Raw genomic sequence first — 27,026 nt, forward strand, 5'->3', positions numbered from 1 at the left:
TCCCAGGCGGTTGCTGAGGGTAAGGATGCGGCTAAGTTTGCCATTCAGTGTGGTTTGGACACCACTGACTCGTTGGGCAGGGAGATTTCTACGACTGTGGCGCTGCGTCGCCACTCCTGGTTGCGGTCTACTGGGTTCTCGCCCGATGTCCTTAGCTCACTCATGGACCTGCCCTTCGATGGCACTCTCCTGTTTGGCGATAAGGCCGACAGTGCACTGGAACGTTTCAAGGACTCGTGGGCCACAGCCAAATCCTTGGGTCTTTCCACGAAGAGCCCGGCTACTCCTGGTTTTCGTTCCTTTCGTGGTCAAGGCAGGGGCGCCCAGGCATGTTCCTTCAGCAAACCTGTGCAGAACCCTCCTCAGCGCAGCCGCGACCGCGGCTTCCGCAGGGGTGGCTCTGGGAATCAGCGTGGGGGACAGTCTACCTCCGCCCCCGCTGCTTCTTCCACCAAACCTTCCTAATCTGAGCTTTGTGGAGCACCCCACACCATTGGGTGGCAGGATTCGCCATCACCTCCCCCACTGTCACGCGATCACATTGGACAAGTGGGTGTTGCAGATCATCTGCAAAGGTTACTCCCTTCCCTTTTAGTCCACCCCTCCAGCCATGCCACCTCGGTACCACCGCATGTCGGGGGAACACTTGGTGACTCTCCAGCAGGAAGTTGCGGCTCTCTTGGCCAAGGGGGCCATAGAGTGCGTTCCTGGGCCAGAAGTAGGGAGTGGTTGGTATTCCCGCTACTTTCTGGTCTCCAAGAAGGACAAAGGGGGTCTGCGTCCCATCTTGGACCTCCGCGATGTCAACCGCTTCCTCCGGAAGGAGAAGTTCAAAATGCTGACTCTGGCTCAGGTCTTCGCTGCCCTCGACCCTGGAGACTGGATGGTAGCGTTGGACTTGCAGGACGCATATTTTCACATCCCCGTCCTACCGGCCCACCGGCGTTACTTGCGGTTCACAGTAGGTCAGTTTGCCGTGCTCCCCTTCGGCCTTACCAGCGCCCCTTGGGTGTTCACGAAGGTGATGGCGGTGGTCGCAGCTCATCTGCGCAGGTCGGGGGTGTCAGTCTTCCCCTTCCTCGATGACTGGTTATTGAAGGCGGGCTCGCCCCAGGCAGTCGTCAACCACCTTCAGACTACGGCTGACCTCCTGCATTTGCTGGGGTTCTCCATCGTGGTGAAGTCTCACCTGAGTCCCTCTCAGATGCTCCCCTTCATTGGAGCGGTTCTGGATTCAACACGGTTTCGGGTTTATCCTCCCGAGCAGCAAGTCTGGGATATTCAGGATATGATTCCGATTTTTCAGCCTCTATCCCGGGTTTGTCAGGATGACCCTCCGGCTTCTGGGCCTGATGGCCTCCTGCATCCTGCTGGTGACACATTCCAGATGGCATGTGCGGGCTCTGCAGTGGGACCTGAAGTTCCAGTGGGCTCAGCATCAGGGCAATCTGTCCGATCATATCCATATCTCAGAGGGCACTGCACGACAATTGCGGTGGTGGCTCACGTATCGCGATTGGGTCAGTGGCAGATCCCTCTCCCTTCCTCAACCAGAGCACACAGTGGCGACGGTGGTGTCCCTCCTGGGATGGGGAGGCCACTTGGGAGAGGCGGAGATCAGAGGCCTCTGGTCTCCGGCGGAGTCCCGGCTCCATATCAATCTGTTGGAGCTTCGGGCGATCCGACTTGCACTGAAGGCATTCCTTCCCTCTGTCTGGGGAAGTGTGGTGCAGGTGTTGCAGGTGTTCACGGACAACTCCACTGCCATGTGGTATTGCTACAAACAGGGTGGGGTCCTGGACCCTATGTCAGGAGGTTCTGTGCCTCTGGACATGGCTGGAACATCTAGGCATTACCTTGGTGGTTCAACACCTAGCAGGTTCTTTGAATGCCAGGGCGGACGAACACAGCCGCCGGTGCTTGATGGATCACGAGAGGTGTCCGAACTCGGATGTGGTGCAAGGTCTCTTTCAGCAGTGGGGAGAGCCTTGGTTAGATCTATTCGCCACCGAAGAGAACGCGCAATGTCATCAATTCTGCACGTTGGAATTTCCAAGGCGGCACTCGCTCGGCGACGCTTTTCGAGTTGAGTTGCGGTCTATTGTACTCCTTTCCGCCTATACCACTTCAGCATTCTGGGCAGAAGAAGATTCGGCGCGACCGGGCCCAAGTCATCCTTGTGGTTCTGGATTGGCACGAAGATACTGGTATCCCGAGCTACTCAGCATGGTGATCGATCCCCCAATCCTTCTGCCTCTTCAGGAGGATCTTCTGTCGCAGCAGCAGGGGACGGTCCTCCACCCGAACCTGTCCAGCCTCCACCTCCATGCGTGGAGATTGAGCGGCGACAGTTGACAGCTTTTGATCTTCCTCCCGAAGTCTGTGATATCATTCTGGCAGCCAGGGGTCCCCCCACTAAAACTGTATACGCCTGCAGGTGGAACAAGTTTGTGGCATGGTGCACAGCGAAGGCTGTGGATCCCCTTACTGCCCCTCTTTTTGAAGTCCTTCTGTTCCTTTCTTCTTTGGCCCAGCAGGGCTCTGCTCTGGGCACTATCAAAGGTTATCTTTCGGCCATCTCCCCTTGTTTACTGCTTCCAGATCAGCCTTCTCTTTATAAGCCTCCTTTCCTTTCTGTTCATCCGGACAAGGTGGTTTTAAGGACCCGTCCTTCTTTGCTGCCAAAGGTTGTCACGCCCTTCCACATCGGGCAGACCATCACTTTGCCCACTTTCTTTCCGCCTCTGCATCCTTCAAGGGAGGAGGAGAGGCTCCACCGTCTGGACCCAAACGTGCGCTCGCATCCTATCTGAAGCGTACGCAGCAGTTTCGGGTGGATGACCAGCTCTTTGTTGGCTACGAGGGCGCCAAAAAAGGTCGGGCTGTGCACAAACGGACCATCTTGCGGTGGGTCGTTCTGTGCATCAGAGCATGTTACTCCTTGGCTAAGAAGGAGCCTCCTGCGGGGCTGCGTGCCCATTCAACCAGGGCAACTGCAGCCACTACTGCCTTGGGACGCGGCGTTCCCTTGCAGGACATTTGTCAGGCAGCTACGTGGGCCTTGCTGCACACGTTTACCAAGCATTACTGCCTTGACAGTCGGGTCCGGAGAGACAGCTTCTTTGGCCGTTCTGTTCTCCGTGACTTTCTGGTGTAATCTATTCGCAGACCCACCACCAGGGTTGGTATTGCTGGGGTATCTATTCTAAGCTAAGGAATCTATCATTAACGTGTCTCTTTTAGATGCACAAGTTAGTACTTGTGTAACGATATATCTGTAAGAGACATTAGTGATAGATTCCTAACCGCCCCACCCATCCTTCCCGTTCTGCGAACTGATTCTAGGGTTAAGGTCATCCCCTTTTCAGGGCCCTAGTGGCACCAGTGGTCAGTTTCTTGCATGGCCCTGCGTTCCTGGCGCGGAAAGTCATGTACAGAACTGACAGCGCGCATGGGTGGCGCCTAAGTAGTCTCCGTGACGTCATCTCGGCACTTACGACGCCAGCAATGGACACGGAGCCGCAGGACGCCACCTACTGACGCGTAGGGGTACTGCTAGCAAAACTTTCCGGATCCAGTCTGACGTCTGGGGATTTTCTAAGGTAAGGAATCTATCACTAACTAATGTCTCTTACAGATATATTGTTACACAAGTAGTAACTTGTGCACTCTTGCTAGTAGGCAAAACTGTCTTGATCCGTACAGACAACATGACAGCAATGTATTACGTACAAAAACAGGGGGACACACACTCTTCAGCTTTCACAACTAGCGCAAAGTATATGGAGATGGGCCATACCTCAAAACATTTACCTCTTCGCAGAACATCTACCAGGAGTACACAATCAGATTGCGGATCTGCTCAGTCGTCAAACGCAGCAGATCCACGAATGGGAACTTCATCCTCAAGTTATTCTTTCGCATGTGAGGACATCAAGAAATAGATCTGTTCGCCCACACCTAAACGCAAAATGGCCAAGCTTCGCCTCCAGATATCCACACCCATTGTCCAAAGGAAATGCGCTATGGATAAACTGGTCAGGCAGATTTGCATATGCTTTTCCGCCTCTCCCACTCATTCTGTTACTAGTTCGCAAGCTCAAACAACACTCCCTCACAATGATCCTAGTTGCTCCAACATGGGCACGCCAACCATGGTTCACATCCCTGTTGGAACTTTGAGTAGTGCCTCATCAAAAGCTGTACCTCTCCCCCAAAAATCTCACTCAGAACCATGGAGAGATAAGGCACCCAGATCCCAATCAACTCAATCTTGCGATCTGGCTCCTGAAGTCTTAGAGTTTGGCTACTTTAATCTCCTGCCAGACTGCATGAACATAATTAAAGAGGCTATACGTCCTACCACTAGAGCATGCTATGCAGCAAACAGGGTACAGTTTACATCCGAAGAGATGAAGAAATTTCTGGAGGAACTAAATATCAAGCATGAGAAAACTGCACTCTACTGCCCGAAAGCAAATGGCCTAGTGGAAAGAACAAACCGCATGATAAAAGAACACATACAACTAGCCGCCACAATTTAGATGATTCCCTCAGAGAATGCATATGGGCTTACCACATTTTCCTGTCATGGCAAATACTAAATTCTGAAACAAAAGTTCTCCAGACCCAGAACCCACTTAGCTATTCTTGGGGAGTCACAATGCACTTGTTGGGGGGAAAACATATATGTCAATGGTTTGTGGTCAGTGCGGACGGTGAATGTGGTACCCCACAGAACAAATTTAAAATGGTTAATGGCCCAGTAGCACGCTAAGGCCGCCCTCTCAATTATAGAGTAATCACGGTCTGTTTGACTCAAGGTCGGAGATGCGAAGGCTATGACAGTCTAGTCTTTATCCCCTTTTTGGGATAAGGTTGCTCCTAAACCTATTGAGCATCAGTGCTCAATATGCTTTTTTTCCTATGTTCGAACGGTCCCAAGGCTGGTGACTCTGATTTCCTGCTTGCATTTTTTTACCATCTCACTGTGTTTGTCCTCCCATTCGAATTCCTTTTTCTTTTTTTTTTTTAACAGATCTCTTAACCCATCACATTTGTCAGAAAACTGGGGAACAAACTTGGTCATGTACTCAATGAGGCCTAAAAAGGACTTGAGTTCTTCTTTGGTAGTAGGGTACGGGGCATCTCTCACAGCTTGAATTAAACTGTGTTTAGGTCTCAGGCCTTCTTGAGAGATGGTGTGTCCCAGATAATCTACTGCTCCTACTTTATTCTTGCCTTTGTCAAGTTTAACTGTCAACCCTGCCTCTGTTAGACATTTGCATACAGTTTTAAAGCTTTTATCATGGCCTTCGGCAGACGATCCATAAATCAACATGTCATCTTAAAAACACATAGTGTTAGGGATGCCACTCAGCACTTGCTGCATCATCTTTTCGAAAACTGCGACAGCAGAAGCACGTCCAAATGGCATCCTAACGAAAATATATGCCCCAAAGGGTGAAGAGAATGCAGTTAGTGTGTAATTCTACCTGGTGGTATGCCATGGACAAATCGATGACGGAGAAAAACTTGGCTTTACCCATGGTGCTCAACATTTCGTTTATATTGGGGAGGGGAAATCTGTCAACCCAAATACTGTCATTAAGGCTGCGTAAGTCAATACAGAGGCGGATTCCTTCCCCATTGGCCTTATAAGCTATGACTATGGGCGCCAACCATTCAGAGAAGTCAATAGGTTGTATGACGCCCATTTGACACAGCTTGTCCAGCTCATTCTTAAGAGGTTGCCTCAAGAGAAGAGGCACAGGGCGGGTTTTATGAACCACCGGCTTTGCTCCTTGTTTGACTTTTATCTTGTGTTGAAAGTTCCTCAAAAGTCCCAGTTCATCAGAGAAAAGATTAGGGAACTCATCACATAGTGATTTACCCCATTCAGAATCTTCCACTAGGATTACTTGATCCCTATTGTTGGGGTCCAGTATAATGCCTAACTCCTTCTGGTGTTGCCAGCCTAGGAGATTTGACCATTCTTTTACCAGGTACACTTTGCCTACAGTGGACCTTCCTTTAAAGAATATTTGTGTTTCCATCATACCTACCAAGGGAATGGGATCTTTGGTGTAGCCTTCGGAAGTAATGTTCGGTTTTAATATTTCAGCACTTTGCTCTCCCAAACATCTTTTGTAATAGTCAATGTTTAACAAGGTAAAGGGTGAACAAGAGTCTGCAAACATTTTCACGGGTCTGTTATTGGGTAGCACCTTACACTTGGGGTATTCCGGTCTGGTACCGCTGCTAACACTTTTCACTTGAAATACACATTTTTGTTATTGTACACTCTCAGCGTTAACTGCTTTAACTTGACTGTTGTCTCCATCCCTACAAACCTTGGCTAAATGACCTCTGCTTTTGCATTTCTTGCATGTGCCGCTACTGGCAGAACAGTGAGGACTGTTGGCCAAATGGTTATTACTTCCGCATCTATAACATTTTAGACCCAAGTGTTCTCTCATAGGCTTGTTGTAGGGTTCCCCTTTATTTTTTATTTTCAGCACATCACCACTATGCTTTTCTACATGTACAGAAGCGACTACTTCTTCAGTTACTTTTATTTCTTTCATTCACTTAGCCGTGTGCTCAACAGCTTGGGCTATGGAGTAATTGATCCCTTATCAGGGAATCATTCAGTTCGCCAAAATCACACAATTGAGTGAGGCCTCTTAATATGGCTATGTAACTCTTGACCGATTCATTCTTTCCTTGCACACAGTTGAAAAATGTGTGCTGCTCACGAACCACATTTATTTTGTCCCCAAAGTGCTTTTCCAATTTTATATGGGTAATGTCATACACGTTTAGGTCATCATCCTCTTCTACTTCCGGTTCTGGTAATGTTTCATACACTTTGCGGCCATACACTCCCAAATTATGTAATAGAATTTGTTGCTTGCGTACTGCTGAGAATCTTTCCCCACCCATGGCAATCAAGTATGATTCGAATAACTTGGTCCATTCCTTCCAATGGACTCTGGTTCACCACTTTCATTCAAAAAGGACGGTGGTTTACTAATGCTTGGGGTACCCATAATGATTGATAAGGGTAGAATAAGGATAAAGGGGAATTGTAACCAAGACTTTGAGGACTTGAGAGATGTCCACCATATGAGGACAAAGGGGTTCCCCTCATGTATTGAAGTGCGCTGTATAGTGATAACAGTACCAGCATTCAATGAACTACGGTTGTGTGGCGGATGACTAAAGGATTTACAGTATTAAGGATCAAGTAATTATTGCCATACAGGTGTGCGTATCACCGTGAGGAAGGTTACGCACAGGGGTCAGGTTGTCAGAAATGTAGGGGTGTGAATCACCGTGAAGGTAACCGCACTGTAGAACTGTTAGGTGTGTGCATCAACGTGAAGGTAAATGCACAGTATGATTGTAAGGTGTGCGCATCACCGTGGCAGGAATGCTCAGACAGTGAAAAGCGCAAGAACAAGTAGAATTTATGACAGCTGACAGTCTGAGGCAGCAGGATGGTGAGGGGAATAGAAGCGCTTGCCGTAGAAATTCTAACTGCTGACAGGGGAGTCTGAGGTGGCAGCTTGGTGAGAGGAGTCAAAGCGCTTGCTGCACAATAAAATGAAAACCTTACTTGGTATCAAAGAGGTTTTGCCGGAACAGAGCTGCATGCGAAAATTGCACAAAACAGAAGGTGCGGGGTGAAGCACAAACAGCGCTCTTCACACGAATCGGCGCTGAGGAGACTGGGGCGCCAGTGCGTGACGAACCACCAACAACGCTCTTCACTGAATGCGGCTCTGAGGAGACTGGGGCACCGGTGCGTGACGAACCACCAACAGCGCTCTTCACAGAACGCAGCTCTGAGGAGACTGGGGTGCTGGACAAATGTGTGGTGCGGACTCCTCCTACAGGATCTCTTGGCAGGAAACAGCGTCGCACCCTCAGCGCTGATTCTGTGAGGTGGCGACTTTCCCCTCACTCCTCCTGACAAGATCTCTCTCAACTTGACGGAAGACAGCGTTGCACCCCACGCACGATTCCAGTGAAGCGGCGATGGCAGGAATTCGTCAGCGGACAGACCCCTTGTTGATGGCACACTGCTTGAACTGGGAACGGCGCCTCGGTTGGGGTAATCGAGAGGACAATCTTGGGTTTCCGGAGAAGGTAGACAGCAATGTTCCCAGCAGGTTACGCAATGCTGCAGGCGGAAAGGGCTCGCCTTCCTTTGCTTCCACGATCTGGGCTCATACCACGGAACAGCTGGAATGTAGGCAACTTCATAGTTCAAAGCAGGGACGACCGCCAAGTGCAAACGTTGGGGCAGAAAACTGGTACAGATGATTCAGCAGACTCTTGGAGAGAGCAAAGAAAGGGGAGATGACCAGCTGCCCCCTGCGCAGAATTGTCGCCAGTGTAGAAAAGTACCATGTGACAAAACGAGTAGGCTGGTAAGGTAAGAATACGTCTTTATTCTGGTCATCCACTCTCCACAAATGACATGTATTCCCAACATTCTATCATGAACTCACGGACCATTCCATTAGGCAGGGACGGGAGGTAGGGGCGGAGCGTGCAAATAGAAAAAGGAATGTAAGGCAGGAAAAGGAACAAGGTTACAACAATACTCTATCCTGTGAGCTAAACATTGATTCTGACCAACCCTATACTGTTCTGCAGGCCTCAGAGGAGCACACAGCTGTTAGCTGCCCTAAGTCTCTTTTTAGGTCTCACCTAAAGAGTGCATGCACTGTGCTGCCAGGTGTATTGTTCACGGTTCAGTGGGTTTACAACTTGCCCACAGCATACCATTAGTTATTTTCAATGCCACTCTCATTTGTAATTTTTCAAATGTATAGTTTCCGTAGGCTTCCCTTCCTTTCTTGTGTTGTATCCTCTCAGGTGCATGCACATGTGTTCTTCCTCATCTTTTTAAGTTTCGGTATTATTCCCGTACATGCAATGTGTTGTCCTACTTTTAACACTGCCACAAGGTTTCTTATTTATGTTGCTTTCACCCTATCTGCCGTCTCTAGTGACGCTTTAGTTACTCACACCCACAACTTTAGTACTCAATGCCATTGTACAATTCTCCACTTTTTGCCACTCCAGTCTACAACACTCCATGCCAGTCTACTCTTTAAGCTATGCTCCTCCTCTCCCCTCTGTGCCCCTCTTCTCTAGGCCACTCCCCTCTACTCTATGCCGCTCTATTCTGTGCCATGCCGCTCTATTTTGCACCACTTTGTGCCGTGCTACTCGACTCCGCACCACTCAACTCCGCGCCACTCGACTCCACACTACTGTACTCTGCGTCGCACCACACCACTAACTTAGTCAAGCTGAACAGCAGTCACCCTGCTGTACAACTTGGTTAAAAGATATTGGCAAAGCCAATAGCTCTCAAATAGGCAAGACCTATTGGCTTTGCCAATGCTTGTTTGAATTATGACTGATTTCCTTTGATCATACCATCAGTGCAGCTAATACTAATGCCCCAAGGGCGAGTTAGCTTCAAGATCTTTGTATGAAAGAGCCTTATTTGGTTTTCTATGGTGGACTGCAAAAAGGATGCCCTTTAGAACGCGCACATCTTTTTCATTGCCAAAGTTATTTAATACTAGCTCGTAAGTCAAGGTATTGCAAATGTATTCTTTATACATCAATGTATTATACTTTCAACCTTTGTTCATGATCTTTCTTTTCCGGCAGAAAGATCACTTTACACACTCGATGTAAAAAGAACTCTAAGATACTGCCTGGACAAAACAGAAAATCTCAGACAAACTGCAAAATCATTTAACAGTACTTCGTACTTTGCAAAAAGTAAGAACGGAGTAAGCGAGGCTGAGGGTATAGCAGTACATGAAATACAGGAGACCCCAGGATGCTTAATTGTTAGAGGCATGTAGTGTTTCCATATTTAGTTGCCGAGCAAGACTTAAAAATTGCTTCTTGCTGGGTGCAATATTACTCAACTGTTTTGATTTGTTTTACTTTTCTACACACTGTAGAGGTGTTTAGAATCTCAGTGTGTCCAATTAAATTTCTGTATAGAAGTTTAATCTACGGCCTATTATACTATTACACTGTTTACTTGTTTACATTTTCATTTATTAACCTTGTATGTTTTGCTTTTATTTGTCAGGATGCTTAGGAAAGACAAAGAGGAGGCAGAAGCTATTAAACATGCCAAAGCTCTTGAGGAGGAGAAAGCCATGTACTCTGTAAGTGAAATGATCTGCGGCAAGAAAGATTTACTTTATTTAATTAATTGTCATTTGTTTCTGAGTATTACACAACAGACATTTTAGACGCACATATTTGTAAATAAACACTCACTATGTGAAATGTAAAGCTTTATTTTCTAGCTTTTGTCAGGAATTCCACAAATTCTCAATAACAGCAGACTTGTAGTTTATCAGGCCTTTATTGTACACCCCTTGGGCATTACATGTTGAAGGTTCTATTAAAGGACCATACCCATAACTCTTTATTCTGCATCGTAGGATCCTCACTGATCGTCGTAAACATAGAATATTCCTGCCATTGCAGCCAGGACTCAAGTACGCGTCCTTTATATATGACAGTCAATCTTTAGTGTGAGGTACACGCCTCATTGTGAAATAGTCTGGTGGCACCACCTCCAATATGTTAACAGCACAGATTTACCAACATGATGTTTTTTTGTCTTCATTTGGCATCTTCTAACTTGAGCTGCCTTTTTTTCACCAATGGTTGCCATCTCTGAGGAATAGTTTAACTGAAAATGGCATCTCTTTTCATGAAATGTCCTTTTTTTGGTAGAAAAAAGTCTCCATAACATCCTCATGTAGTCTGTCTGGTATCTTCCTCCCTCACACACAGTAAAAGACTGCAAATTGTGTCAGAAAATGACAAAACATGCCCTCAGAGAGAGTAAGAGTTAGAGGGAAGCCCGAAGATCTTTAAGAGGAAGAATAGAGCAAGAAACAGAAAACAGAGAAGGGCGCTACCTCTTCTGAAACTGTTCACTCATGGAAAAGAGTCCCCTAGGGGAGATCCACAGAAAGGAGGTGAAGAAAAACGTAATCTCCACCATTCAAGACTCTCTGAATGGCAGACCATAGGCATCATCATGGTTGCTGTCGAGGAGCTTGACAGCTCCACCAAAGTCGACACCTATGACTTTGACTCCAGCATCAAAGTCCCGACCTACGACTTCTTGTCTCTCGACGTTGATGAAATTAGGATTCAAACTAACGTAGAGATCACTGTCAAGAAAATCACCATTGAGGGGGATAGCATTGAGAATGCCATTGGTGTCTGTTTATTCTCTCTGTTCTCCAGCTATTACTTTGGAGAAAACTGATGCTTTGCCTGCAGAAGATAAATAATTCAAGCTGAGGATTCAGTTCAGGATCCGCTAGAGCCACTGAATCTTCCTTCAAGGCCTACTTTGTCTCCAGCTCCTCTGATGTCACAGTGTCCTTTAACATATGTATTTCTTATGGTCCTACATCCACGTCACCTGAACCTTCTAGATCTCGAGTAAAAACACCAGCTCTACAAGAATAACCTAGACATACTCCTGGCAGGCAACTGCAAGTGGAGACAATCTTCGTTTTTCTCTTCCACAAATACAAGGTTTCATTATACAGACTCCTTTACCTCTTACACACTGACTTCTCCCGCGGCATCACTAGTCAGAACATCTCAGTTGGCTGATATATTAACCTTTCAGGGTGACCTAATAATAGGGGCTACAAACCTCAACATACAAATGAAAGCTCCACCAATGGCTGTTTCCGTTATCATGGAGACATTGCAACACAGGGCCTTACCAAGACCTACTCTTCCCTTTGTTCCAGGCTTTGTACAATTAGCTGCAGAAAAATTTCCACCACATGGTATTGTACAGTCAGCCGAGCCTAGAATGTAAACCAGCGGATCAAGACCCATCTACTTCAGTCCGGAACCCTAACTGGATTCCTATATCTGACAGAGACTATTAGTTATAGATTCCTTACCTTAGAATTACCCCCAGGCGTCAGACTGGATCCGGAGAAGTTTTTTCTCAGCAGTACCCCTGTGCATCTGTAGGTGGCGTCGGTTGACTCCGCATTTGTCGTCCGTGTCGTGATCGCCGGGATGACGTCGCAGCATATACTTAGATGCCGTCCCTGCGCGCTGACGTCCGTTCTTTCTTTTTCCGCGCCAGCCAGCGCAGATCCAGAGAGAGCAGTGTCCTTAGTCATGTTTTGACTAAACTTTTTCGGCTTTGTCAATATCTTTTTTGAAGTCTTATGACTCCGGTGCACGAGGGATGTCAAGTCGTCGACCCAGTTTCAAGCCTTGTGACTCCTGTCACAAGCTGATGTCGGTCACTGATCCGCACCTCGTGTGCCTTTGGTATCTGGAGCGCAACCACGACCCGAAGTTGTGCTCTGACTGCCAGGCCCTGAACCCTAAGTCTTTGCAGGAGTGGTCCGGAATGGTTTTGGAGGCCCGGCAGTTGGCTCCGCGCTGTTCAAGGGGAATGTCGCGGGCCCGCTCGCGAAGCCACCACCACTATTTGTCATCGAAGTCTTTGTCATCGGGTAAGTCGAAGCACAAGAAGAAGGCGAAGAAGCAGCGTCGCTCTCTGTCTTCTGCCCGTCAGTCGGCCGACGGGACACCGAGGGTCGTCGTTCTCTGGCTCCGCCCTCATAGCCTGCTGGGGCTGCTCCGCGCTTCCCTCCCTTTACGGGAGCCGGAGCATCCCCTGCTCAGATTTGTGCATTTTACGAAGCCCTCCACTCTATCTTTGGGCAGCCCGACTCTTCTGGTGTGCCTTCGAGCCACACGGACTCAGCTGGGGGCTCTAGGCCTTCGATGCTGGCGGCTCTGGCCTTGGTGCCACAGGGCCCCCGAGGACCCAGGCCTGGATCGGGTCCAGCGCTGTTAGACCTCACATTCCGATTCCGGGAAAGGTAACGTGGGTTGCGCCCCAGCCTGCGTCGACCCCAGCCTCCCTCTCTACCTGGACACGGAGCCAGACCGATGTCGACCGATGCCGGTACCGGCGCCAGAGGATACTTTTGTACCGCTGTTCTTTCCTGGCATTCCCTATTGCCCTGAGTGGCAGCCAGAGGAGAGTGAGGAGGACTGGGAGGGGTCTCAGGCCAGCTTGAAGAGCCGGACTGGAGAGAGGAGTTGTTGGGTGATGCTAGTGGTCTGGATACCTCCCCAGACCTTGGTATGCTTTCTCCCCCTACCGTGGCTACGGAGGAAGGAGCTTCCTACTCTGTCGTGTTGCGTAGGGCGGCTGGGCCTTGAGAGTCCTACGTTGACAGTTAGGCCTAACCTCCTGACTGAGGTGCTTAAGCCGACAGTAGCCTCTTTGGAGCCCTTGGTACCATTGAATGAGGCCCTCACTGACGTCCTTCTGGGCTCCTGGTCCAAGCCCAGCACAGGGGCTCCTGTGGATAGGATGATTGCCCAACGCCATAGCCCGGTCCCCGGCGACCCACTTTTCCTCTTCCAACACCCTACCCCCATGAGCCTGGTGGTCCAAGCCTCATCCTGAAAAGGAAGCACTTTCCCTACAGCTCCTCAAGATAGGGAATCCAAGAAGCTGAACCATCTTGGGAAGAAGATCTTTTCTTCCTCCAGCTTAGAGCTGCGGTTGGTGAACACCTCATCTCTTGGGCCGTTACACACATTGGGTGTGGGCCACGGCTGGGCAAGTGCTGCCACAGTGCCCGGTGGTGGACCGGGCTGTGCTCGCCTGCGCTGTTGCTGAAGGTCGAGACGCAGCCAAGTTCACCATCCGCTGTGGGCTGGATACTGCCGACTTGCTGGTTAGGACAATTTCTACGTCCGTAGCCCTGGCTGAGAACCTCTGGCTTCTCTGGGGATGTCCAATCTACCTTTTTGGATATGTCCTTTGATTGCCGTCGCCTGTTTGGTGACAAGGCGGACAACTCGCTCGAGCGCTTCAAGGACTCTAGGGCTACAGCCAGGTCCTTGCAGCAACTTCTCGCCCCATGAAGTCTGCGTTTTACCCATTTCGTGGCCACGGAAGGGGTGCCCTACCACGTTCCCCCTAGAGCCACAGGGCTGCACCAGCCTCTGCGTGGCCGGGGACGTGGCGCCGAGCGTTGTGGGTCCGGGGGCCAGAGGGCAGGCCAGTCCAACAATGCCCCCCCCTCCAGCTGCCTCCAAACCTTCCTTTTCTGACTTTTCAGGGCCACCAGTTGCCAGTGGGCGGAAGTATCCACCATCACCTCCCCCACTGCCACAACATCACGTCAGACTGGTGGGTTTTGCAGATAGTCCGAAGGGGCTCATCTGCGCTGATCAGGGGTTCCAGTCTTCCTCCATCTCGACAACTAGCTGTTGAAGGCGAGCTTGCCCCAGGCTTTCATCTCCCACCTCCAGACTACGGCCGAAATCCTGCATTCGCTGGGGCTCACTCTCAACCTGCCGAATTCGCACCTTACTCCCTCTCAAACTCCTTTTCATCGGATCGGTTCTGGACACAGCGCAGTTTCGGGCCTATCCTCCCGACAGTATGTCCGGGATATTCGGGCTATGATACTGAAGTTTCAGCCTCTATTCTTGATTTCGGTGAGAATGACTGTGAGGCTGCAGGGCCTTATGGCGTCCTGTATCCTGCTGGTGGATCATGCCAAGTGGCATATGCGGGATCTGCAATGGGACCTGAAGTTCCAGTGGGCGCAGCATCAGGGGAATCTTTCCAATTGCGTCCAGATCTTTGAGGGCACTGCACACCAATTGCAGTGGTGGCTAACTGACCAGGATTGCGTCAACGGTAGATCCCTCTCCCTTTCCAACCAGAGTTCACAGTGGTGATAGATGCGTCACTCCTGGGATGGGGGGGGGCACATGGGAGAGGCGGAGATCAGAGGCCTCTGGTCTCCGGCGGAGTCCGGGCTCTACATCAGCCTTCTGGAGCTCCAGGCTTTCGTCTTGCACTGAAGGCATTCCTTCCCTCTGTCAAAGGAAGAGTAGTGCAGCTGTTCACTGACAAAACCACTGCCATGTGGTGCTGCAACAAACAGGGCGGGGTGGGGTCGTGGACCCTGTGTCAGGAGGCTCTTCGTCTTTGGACATGGCTGGAACATCAGGGCCATGTCCCCGATGGTTCAAAACCTGGCAGGTTCCCTGAATGCCAGGGCGGACGAACTCAGCCGCCGGTGCATGATGGATCACAAATGGTGTCTTCACCCTGAGGTGGTGCAAGGTCTCGTTCAGCAGTGGGCAGAGCCTTGGTTAGATCTAGATCTCATCGCGAGTGGAATTGTGGTCTTTTATACGCTTTTCCGCCTATACCACTTCTGCCCAGAGTGCTAAAGAAGATCAAGCGTGACTGGGTCCAAGTCATTCTTGTGGCTCCGGACTTGGCACGGAGAGTCTGGTATCCCGCGCTCTTGAACATGGCCATCGATCCTTCGATCAGACTGCCTCTTCGGGAGGATCTTCTGTCGCAGCAGCAGGGGACGGTCCTCCACCTGAACCTGTCCAGCCTCTACCTCCTTGCGTGGAGATTGAGTGGCACAGTTGACAGCTTTCAACCTTCCTCCCGAAGTCTGTATCATCATCTTGGCAACCCGGCGTACCTCTACTAAGACAGTATACGCCTGTAGATGGAACAAATTTGTAGCATGGTGCGCAGCAAAGGCTGTGGATCCCCTTTCTGCTCCTCTTTCTGAGGTTCTCCTATTCATAATTTCTTTGGCCCAGCAGGGCTCTGCTCTGGGCACCCTTAAAGGTTATATTCTGGCGCTTTCGGCCTTGCTTCACCTTCCTGATCAGCCTTATCTTTTCAAATCCCCTATTGTAAATAGATTTTTTAAAGGCATTACTCACCTCTTTCCTCCTATGCATTTCATAATGCCCCAGTGGAACTTGAATCTGATCTTAACTTACCTTATCCGCGCTCCCTTCGAGCCACTACATAATTGTCCTCTCAGACTCTTGACTTTAAAAACTGCTTTTCTGGTTGCCATCACCTTTGCTCACAGGGTGAGTGAGCTACAGGCTCTATCTTCGAAATCTCCTTTCCTTGCTGTCCATCCGGACAAGATTGTCCTTCGAACTAGGCCTTCTTTTCTACCCAAAGTGGTTACCTCTTTCCATGTAGGACAGACCATCACTTTGCCCACCTTTTTCCCACCCGCATCCTTTCAAGGAGGAGGAGGAAAAACTCCACCGTCTGGATCCAAAACGTGCATTATCATTTAATCTGGATAGCACAAAACAATTTAGGGTGGACGATCAACTCTTTGTTGGTTATGTGGGTGCCAAGAAAGGTCGGGCTGGGCAAAAACGGTTCATCTCTCGATCGGTCGTCCGTGGCATTAAGATCTGTTATTCCTAGTCAAAAAAGGAGCCTCCGGTAGGAGTGCGCGCCCATTCCACCAGGGCGACGGCAGCCACCACTGCTTTGGGACGTGGAGTCCCCCTCAGTGACATCTGCGAGGCAGCCACATGGGCATCACTGCACACGTTCACTTAACATTACTGGCTGGATAGTCAAGTCCGGAGAGACTGCTTCTTTGGCCGTTCAGGTATCCAGGACTTTCTGGTGTGAACTTAGTTCGCAGACCCATCTCCTGGGTTGGTATTGCTGGGGTATTTATTCTAAGGTAAGGAATCTATAACTAATAGTCTCTTTCAGATGAACAACTTACTTACCTTCAGTAACAATATATCTGTAAGAGACATATTTTAGTTATAGATTCCTTATGGCCCCACCCATCCTCCCCGTTCTGCAAACTGACTAGGGACTCCCTTTCAGGGCCCCAGTTTTTGTGCACCAGTGGTCAGAGTCTTGCATGGCTCTGCGCTTCTGGCATGGAATGTTGATGAAAAAACTGACATCAGGGCGCAGGGGCGGCATCTAAGTAGATACCGCAACGTCATCCCGGCGATCACCACGACAAACGTGGAGTCGACCGACACCTCACACCGATGCGCAGGGGTACTGCTGAGAAAAAATTATTTGGACCCAATAACGCCTGGGGGTAATTCTAAGGTAAAGAATCTATAACTAATATGTCTCTTACAGATACATTGTTACCGAAAGGAAGTAACTTTTTCATTCGTTTATTTTTGTCTTCGCATGTCGACTTATTCCTCCCGCATTTCATAATGAAGGGTTTTGTTTGATTGACTAGGCCAAGTTCCTTCATATTTTCAACGAAATTTGAGAGCAAGGACTGAAGTACCAAAGGGGTACGAGATATTAGAGATATTAGAACGGCATCGTCGGCATAGAGGAGGGTCGCCTTTTAAAATTCTATAGGCTGCAAGGTATCTGTTGTTCCCAAGCCTCGGCATATTGAGCGGATCCATTTACTGCAAGATTCGAAATATTCGGGGCAATAAACTTTTGTTTCTCATTTCTCAGGCCACATGCAGGGCAGATACTAGAAACTTGAAGAATCCTTCCATTTATAAGTGAACAATCTTAAGGGAAGAATCCCAAGGCCAAAACGTATGTACAAACTCTTGGCTAAGGTTGAAGAAACTCATTCTAAAAATTGATCAAAGAATGGAAAAAGTTTAATTCCCAAAATATTTTGGTCAGGGAGCTATTTGAACTAATATTTATGTGATCTTCATCGATGTAAGCCCAATAGCATGGTTTCAGAGTGTTGCGATCACCTTTACAAATTGGAATTGGCACTGCCCAAAGTCTTTGTAGGTCCAACTTCCCCAGCCAAGCATAGACAAATTTGACCCATGGAAGAGTCCTAGCCACCAAGACTTTTAGTTGGACTGTGAGGGATATGCTGTAGTCATTTAGCTCAGGTGTGGACCAAAGGCGAACCCAGTACACTAGTAGTTTTAATACAGCCAAATCTGCGATTCTTTTTAGACCCAAGTCAAAATATAGTGGAGTAAGGGGGGAGCTGGATGGATGAGAGACTTAATTTCCTGACGAGTTTATTTTCAGCTATAGAGAATGAACGTTGACACAGCCCCAAATCTCAGCGCCATAAAGTGCAGCACCTTGTGCCTTGGCGCAATAGACCCCTAGGGTTGGCGAAAGTGTGTGAGGTCATTTGCTTTTGCATTCTGATGATAGCGTTTGATCTGAGTTTGATTAACAGAGTACACTTGGTAAGTTGACCTGACCATCTGAAGTTCTCCGTAAGTATTACCTCTAAGTAGTCAAAACTGCACCCTCTCTAGGCCCTCGCTGCCAGCATGAATAAAGGAATTTTTACACTCTCCCTTGCCAAGCACCATGTATTTGGTCTTATTTGCATGTAGCTCCAATCCCCTAGACCTACAGAAACCTAAGACTTTGTCGATTAGGAGCTTGAGCCCCATGGGCATCTTCATCAGCACGCACGCACTGACCTCCACCGACTACATCCTCCTCGTAGACCTGAACTTCCATCTGGAGAATAACAACGACAGCAACTCCTCCACCCTGATAGACAACCTCGCCAACCTTGGACTGGAACAGCTCATCATGACGCCGACCCACATCGCCAGACACACACTCAACACCATCTTCTCCTCAAGCCCCCACGTCTCCTTCAGCCATGTCTCCGAACCCACCTGGACTGACCACCACTGCATCCGCTTTACCTTCTGGAAACCCGTCGCACATCACCGCACCCTACAGGTCCCCCGTTGCTGCTGGGGCAATATCACTGAAGTACAACTACAACCAAACCTCGCACTCAACCCACTGACCAACCCCGACGATGGTGCGCGCACCCTCAGACGATGGATGGACAACTGCGCCAACACCTTAAGCCCGCTGAAAAAAACAAACCCTTAAAGACACCAGCAAGAGAGCCAACTGGTTCACCCCGGAACTCCTAGCGTCAAAGCGCACCTGCCGGAAGTTGGAGAACATATGGCACAGCGAGAAGTCACCGGTCAGCCGCGCATCCCACAAAGACGCCATCCGCAACCACCACCTCATCAGGACCGCCAAGAGGACCTCCTTCAAAGACCGCCTCGACAACAACGCACACAACAGCAATGAGCTCTTCAACATCGTGAAGGAACACTCTATCCCCAGCTCCAACGCCAACGACATCCCGCCGTTGCAAGCCCTGTGCGACTCCCTCGCCACCTTCTTCCACCGCAAGATCGCCGACATCCACGATAGCTTCAACCCCCGGACGACCCTAACAGGCCCCAACACACCGGACCCACCACACCCCAACGACCACGACCCCCTGACAACCTGGGCCAACGTGGGCACAGAAGACACAATCAAGACCATGGGCACAATCCACTCCGGCTCACCGTCTGACCCTTTGCCTCACCACATCTTCAACAAAGCCGGCAGCTCCATCACACCCCACCTGCGCAACATCAACCTCTCCTTCGAGACCGCGATCTTCCCTGAAAGCTGGAAACATGCCGAGATCAACGCCCTACTGAAGAAACCCAAGGCGGACCCAAGTGAATTGAAAAACTTCCGGCCCATCTCCCTGCTTCTGTTCCCAGCTAAAGTCATCGAGAAGATAGTCAACATCCAGCTCACCCGCTACCTCGAAGACAACAGCATCCTGGACCCCTCCAAGTCAGGATTCCGCAGCAACCACAGCACCGAGACCGCCTTCATCGCCGCCACAGACGACATCAGGATGCTACTGGACAACGGCGAGACGGCGGCCCTCATCCTTCTGGACCTTTCTGCCGCCTTCGACACCGTCTGCCACCACACACTACGCACACGACTCCATGACGCAGGGATCCGAGACAAGGCCCTGGACTGGACCTCCTCCTTCCTCTCCGGCAGAACCCAGAGAGTCCACCTCCCCCCGTTCCGATCCGAAGCCTCCGAGATCATCTGCGGCGTCCCGCAGGGATCCTCCCTCAGCCCGACGCTGTTCAACGTCTACATGGCGCCTCCCGCACGCATCGCCCGACATCATGACCTCAACATAATCTCCTACACCGACGACACGCAACTGATCCTCTCCCTCACCAAGGACCCCCTCATCGCCAAATCCAACCTCCACCAGGGAATGAAGACGATCGCCGACTGGATGGAGGATAGCCGCCTTAAGCTGAACACAGACAAGACGGAGATCCTCATACTCGGACCCAACCCCTCAGCATGGGACGACTCCTGGTGGCTCGCGTCGCTGGGGACACCCCCCGCACCCACCAACCATGCACACAACCTGGGAGTCATCCTCGACTCGAAACTCACCATGACCGAACAAGTCAACGCTGTCTCCTCCACCTGCTTCAACACCCTCCGTATGCTCCGAAAGATCTACAGATGGATCCCGACAGACACAAGGAAAACAGTCACCCAGGCCCTAGTCAGCAGCAGACTCGACTACGGAAACACCCTCTTCGCCGGAGCCCCGACCAAGCTCATCAACAGACTGCAAAGAATCCAGAATGCCTCTGCACGCCTGATCCTCGACGTCCCGTGCAGCAACCACATCACCCCCCACCTGAGGAACCTGCACTGGCTCCCTGTCGACAAAAGAATCTCCTTCAAGCTCTTGACCCACGCACACAAGGCACTCCACAAGACCGGCCCAGCCTATCTCAACAATCGACTCTCCTTCTACGTACCCAACAGGAAATTCCGCTCCGCAGACCTCTCCCTGGCCACTGTCCCACGCATCCGCAGACCCACAGCCGGAGGCAAATCCTTCTCCCACCGCGCCGCCAAGACCTGGAACACCCTCCCTCCTCATCCTACTGAAAACCGAAGACCTTCTAACCTTCAGGAGACAACTCAAGACCTGGCTGTTCGACCAGTAGCAACAGCACCCCCCCCTCTCCCCACCCTCAGCGCCTTGAAACCCTTGTGGGTATGTAGTGCGCTTTACAAATTATTTGATTGATTGATTGATGGGCTGATTGATGGGCATCATGGAAATAAGGAGGGACTTGTCGGCAAATAGGAGATTGGGAAACTTTCTGTTCAAAGCAGGGGGGATCATTTCTGCAATTCTTCAGTAGGTCCACAACATTGGTCTTGTATAGAGAAAACAATGTTGGCGCAAGAACGCACCCTTGGTGCATGCCAAGCTCGATAGAGATATGCTTAGTCAATTCTCCATTATGAGCCCAACGAATTTGAGCATAATTGTTTCAGTGAAGAGTACTTATAAGCTGTATTAAGTTGCCAGGAACCCCCATGTTGACATATAGAGCTTTTGGTGCCGTAGTTAAACATATGTCAAGAATAATATGGCGAGTCTAAAAATCTGATCGGAAGTGCTGACCTTTGGCCGAAAGCCAGCTTGATGTGGGGACATAATTTTGTTAGAATCCACCCAATCAAACACTTTCTCTAGAACTTGTCTTGCAAAGATCTTCTGTGCATTGTCGATTAAACTGATCATTCTATAGCTTGAAGGGTTGCATGCTTCATCCTTTTTATATATAGTTATAATATCTCCTTCTCTCCAAGATTTTGGTATCTCGCCCCGTCGCTATTGCATTTAAAAATAAGTTTAGGTAATGACCAAACTTGGGGTTCCGATTTGTATACCTTTCCAGGATTTTTATCTGGGCCTAGTGTCTTGGCAGATTAAAAAAAAAAGTCAATAGCTCTGGCTGTATCTTCGGGGCTGAAGACGACCGGGGCAGCGATTTCTGTGCGATCTGTGAAGTATGTCTCTGTGAGTGTGCAATCTTTTGCAGTGTAGAGGTCTGTAGAGGTCAGTGAAGTGTGACACCAGTTTTTCTGGTAAAATATGATTGTGGTAAGTTTTTGCTCTTTCTGGCTTAGATTGAGCTACTATGCGCAGAAAGTCCTATTATCATTTATTTTAATACCAGTAAGTATGTCTTGCTACATTTTTTCATCCCAATTCCTTTGTGCTTGGCTCAGTAGAGCCTTATAGGTACGCCTGGCTTTGATGATTGTAGTCCTATCGCCATCTAAGACAGCTGGTATTAATGAGCTTTTAGCCTGTTTACAGGTCGGATCAAACCACTTTCTCTTTGGCTTGGTTTTATGTGGGACACGTCCCTGTAAAAAATCTTTTGCATCTCTTCGAATAGCCGGCTGTGCACACTTTAATTGGGACAATCTACTTCGCTAAGCCTTACATATTCTGATAAAAAGGCAAAACACAGCCCATATATCTGCGAGTATAATTATCGGATGGTTTTGCTTCCACACTAAAAGTAGTGAACCCATCTATAAACACTCTCTCAGTGGCCCATGTTTCTTGGAGCATGCATATATTGTGCTCCTCGATGTAGGACAACCAGTCATGATAAATCAGTTTTGTCGCTTCTCTACCAGCAGTAACAGCAGCTTCATCAATGGGTGATTGTTGCTTCCAATTTGGGTTATCTAAGAATCGATCTTTAACTTCACCTAGCATAACTACACATATCAATTGAGTGACAATAGCCCAATTGGGTTTATTGAATTTAATAACACTTTGAAATTCATCTTGAAATATTAGTGGGTTATCACATGTTTTAGGGTATTGTTGAGCATTAGGTGAATGAATGAGGGCCAGTAACATGGACTGGTGACTTGTCTTCCTAATATGGAAAGTGTGTTTTTCTTGTAGGCATTGGAAAGCATCCAGTTGGAAAATGCGAGAAGTCATTTGAGTTATCGCCATCTTCTCACTAGCTGAGGAGAGGGAAGATGCCAATCTAGTTGGAGATCTTTATCAAGCTCTCTTGCCCTTCGTCCTGCAGTAATCCTTAGAGTATTCTGAATTATAGATTGTATGGGTGGGGCAATTGAACGTTGTGATGTCAGCTTCTCATATTGCACGGGTTAGTCCATTGCTTTCCACATTCAACGTGTTCTGCCATTAGTGTGGTTTGCCTGTGTCTCTCCAACCGGTCTCTTTACTTGTGCTACTCTGTTTCCAGGTGACCCAACCCTGCTGGTATGAGGAAACCTAGAATATCGAGTACAATCTCCATCTACGTTTTCTGTGATGTCACTAGTAATTTGAGGGAAACATACAAAGAGGTGTCAGTGTAGTTAGGGCACAAGCCTGAACTCTGTTCCTCACCTGGTTAATTTGGAATCCCAGATCTATGTGGGTGTCTATCAATCCACGCAAATGAGATTATTGCTTTCTCCTAGTCACTTCTTCATATTACCTAAGTAAGACTGCCCATTGTTATGGACATAATTTAAACTACTTGCCTTTTAATATTTTCTTAGTTATTAAACGTTCGAGGCATGTGTGCTGTAGATACGCATGCTTTGCATACTCCTGCCATCTAGTGTTGTGTCAGGATGTTTGCAAGTTGTTTTACTTTGAAGAAGTCATTCCAGTCACGAGGTAAAGTGACTCCTCCTTTCAGTGATGGTGCTCATGGGCATCGACTCCATTGTTAGATTGTTTTTTTCCAACTTCGGGTTTGGACGTGAATTGCTACCCTCTGGTTTTAAACCGTTTTTCGGGTTCCCCTCGATGCGCTATTAACTGTACCCTCTACGGTATTGTTTCTGTATGAGTTTCTTTGTTCTACGCATATCGAATCGATCAACAAATTCTCCATTTTCGATTGGAAACCTCATGGGTGGCCATCGGGCCTAGCCGTGTAAGGTCAGCCTTCTGCCGATGGAATGGACTCCATTCCAATTCTGTCCTCGGTGCCACGCCAAGTTTCCTTGCACCGACCAACATCAAGTCTGTAACTTGTGCCTCTCTTCAGAGCACGAGGAAAATGACTGTGCCGCTTGTAAATTGTTTTGGTCGAAGAAGATTCTACATGATGTCCAGCTCGACGATGAGAAATGCAACGTCAAAGCATTCAACGCAGTCCGGATATCTTCGGGTAAGAATCCAAGCAAGAGGAGATCGAAGCATCTGCCGCAGAAGCAGAATAGGACTTCTCCGTTTCAGAGTCTGATCTGAAGTTCTGTATCGATCTGGAGTCTGAAGATGTGCCTCTGGGACAAGTTGCCATGAGTACCAAAGACCCCATGCCCCCTAAAACCTCTATCAAAACACATAAGGCTTCGGCACCACCTCTGCCTTCTGGTCAGGTTCGGCACTGAGACCCCCTTTACGTCGCCTTGCCTACCGGCTCGGCACCACAACAGACCATCAAGCCTTTCGGCTCGGGACCAAGTCGAAAATCATCTTTGGATCCAAAACCATCAGGATAGAAGGACAAAGCTAGTTCGGAGCCGAAACTCTCCGCTCCGAAACAAAAATATGCTTCAGAACCCGAAACCCTCCACTCTGAAACAAAAACACGCCTCGGAGCCTTCCACTCCCAAAGAGAAGTCCATTTCGGGGCACAAATCCAAGGACAGTCTCCCTGAGCTTCCAGAGCTAATTTTAGATATTCTTAAAGCCAATTTGAACCCTAGCCAGAATCTTTTTTTATATTCATCCTGATACAGGACATATTTCTGCTAAAACACCATCAAAACGTAAACTTCCTTCAGAGGACACTGCTTACATGATTCCTCTTACAAAGGAGAACATGGCTGCTAGCCCTGCTTATCCTGCCCCACAACCTTCTCCACATCCACCATCTTCTCCACACTTAATAATTGAGGATCCATTACATATAACCAATGTTCCCTCTAATTATTTTACTTTGTGTGCAGCAACAAAGGGTCTTTGTGCTCTACAACCTAGGCTATGTGCACCAAAGACGTGACATTTTACAATGCAAGCACATGAGGTTCTAAAATCAGTGGTGTTTCTCCCTCCAAATATTTATTTATAAATCAAAATGAAATGGCGCATTTTGGTTCAGTTTAGTTGCATGTAATAGTCACATGTGAGACATAAATAATTTCCCATCCAACATGATGCTAAAGATACTGCAGCTATGGATCACTTTACAAACTCTGTTATGGAAAAATGTGAGTTCACACAAAATACCTGAGTACTTTGAAATCTGATCTCATTCACTTCTATTTTTAGGTTCCATGCATTCATTGTATTGCACAGAATTTGTCTCCTAACGTTCACAAACATCTTATTTAAAATAGTCATAGGTACAATCCTCAGAGCAAGAAGCTACTCAACTTCTGGTGGGTTGTGGACAACAAACTCACGTCACATCTAATCAACATTAGGTGTAAACTTGTCAATTGGTAATTGCTTGACAACTATTATAGTCATTTTCCTATCCCGCCAATAATTGTCTGTCTTACCAGGGACTTTGGCCTATATACATTTAAAACATTTATGGAATCAAAACGTCAGCACATCTTTTCTACAAAGGCTCCGACCAAACTACTAGATATTGTAATTTACCCATTGTATCAGATGTGCTGTTATATTTAGTTTAGGTTTTGGAAGGCATGTTTTCCAGCAGACATGCCATCACCTATGAAGGTGAAACACAGTGCTTTTGTACCTCAAAGTAAAATTGCTTTTGCCATCGCAAGAGCGCAAAGCAATACCCAATGCACACTACATACAAGCTTGACTATTTAATGTTTGTGTCTCCATTGCCCAACTGTCAAAATATTAAGAACGTGTTAAGAGGTTAAATGTCAGTCTTAAACATAATATAAACTGTTAATATGTACATATTTGTCTCCAAATGAGAGAACTAGAAAATAAGAACGTCATAGCATTTTAGAATTTTGCATTGCCTGTATTCATTCTTTAAGCTGCTTCTAAGTGCTGTGTGAGAATAGAAATAGGGAAAAAGTGACTGGAGAGAGCAAAGATGAGGAGAGAGAACAGGGAATTGTTGGGGCATTCTGGAAGTTCATGTAGTACATATGCCATCCTAAGGCTGCTCCCAAGCGAACAAGGGAAATGAAGAGGATGGGTAGTTGGGGTATGTGGATGAGGAGAACAATACAGCATGTTGGGTGCTTGTTTATTTGTTATGCTGCCCCAAGACTACTTCAATGTGCAAAATGGGGGAAAGCACCAGGGAATAAGGGATCATGAGCGAGAGGTAGGTGAGGAAATATGGACTTATATTGTTTCCTATGAAGGATTACACTTCACCTTCCACTCTCTATCAGTTCCCTATGTAGCTTTTTGAAGCAGCCTTAGGGCGGCATAAGAGTTGTTTAAGTACCCAATCAGCCAGAATTTTCCCCTCTTTCCTCTACCTCTGATTCTGTTCCCTTTCAGCACTTTAAAGAAGCCTTAAGGTAGCATATTTAGTTCATGCAAACAACTTGCTTATTCCTCCACTCATCTTTCCTGTACACTCCTTGAAATATCTGTTCTCATGCAGCACATTAAGGCATTCTTTTGTTGTACATAACTAGGTTTTATTCCGAAATATAAAGATTGATATTTTTGACACCTCATATGGGGTAGTAAGCGCTATATAAATGCAATTTAATTTAAACAAGCCTTCATTGCAACCAAAGGTAGCACCCTATTGGACTTCAGGGGCTGTTGACTGCTTAAAGTTCCTTTTGAGGTCTCGCCTGACCCAGCGCATGCGCTCGACTGGCGAGACATTTAGTAGGTGGGTTTAGAAAATGCTACCCACCTTTTTGTGCTGGCGACAAGCTACGGTGTGTGCACGCGCACAGCTGCTCCCTGCATTTCCCCCCTCCCTTCTTGCCCAGCCATCCTGCGCCAGCCTTCAGCACCATACCCCTCCCCCCGCTACTGGCTAATTGCCATCACTTGATCGACCTCGGTTTCCAACCACTGTTAAAGTTAAGTATTATAAACCCACTCACAAATATTCCGATAACTTCAAGAGTCGTACTCATTTTACACTAACTGTTAAAACATGGTCGCGAATATGGGAACAATAAAGTTCCTACCTTCTCGTTTTTCAACCCGGCGCACGCTCTAGTGTTTTCTGGTGAGCGCTACTACAAATACACTTCCGGGTGAGTGTCCCGCCTCGCACCAGAATAGAATAGTCGCGAGCCACGGGAAAACTTTTCGCTGCAGTCCAACAAGTAAGTACCTTAGAGGCACCCTCGCTACATTGCGAATCACTTCCATTAGGTACGGGCTCACACAGCTCGATCTGCTCGATATGACCTTTTTTAGACTTAGACTATACTTCCCCTTTTGTTTGCAGATTGCAAACTGCTTGACACACACCTGTGTCCCTACCCGTGGCAATCCATTGATCTAATTATCATACACCGGAATTGAATAACG

General features: G+C 48.2%; 1 protein-coding gene across 17 annotated transcripts in view; it reads left to right on the plus strand.

Annotated features, from left to right (window-relative positions):
- The window catches only part of CLASRP (CLK4 associating serine/arginine rich protein), a 900,118-nt gene that overhangs the window by 272,514 nt on the left and 600,578 nt on the right, over positions 1-27,026 (plus strand). For all 17 annotated transcript variants that reach the window (XM_085625696.1, XM_085625697.1, XM_085625686.1 and 14 more), the window contains one exon: positions 10,136-10,214. In XM_085625696.1, coding sequence (XP_085481822.1) covers positions 10,136-10,214 — 79 coding nt within the window. The remainder of the gene's footprint in view (positions 1-10,135; positions 10,215-27,026) is intronic.

The sequence above is a fragment of the Triturus cristatus genome, chromosome 9 (assembly GCF_964204655.1).
Source record: "Triturus cristatus chromosome 9, aTriCri1.1, whole genome shotgun sequence".
NCBI classification, from domain to species: domain Eukaryota; kingdom Metazoa; phylum Chordata; class Amphibia; order Caudata; family Salamandridae; genus Triturus; species Triturus cristatus.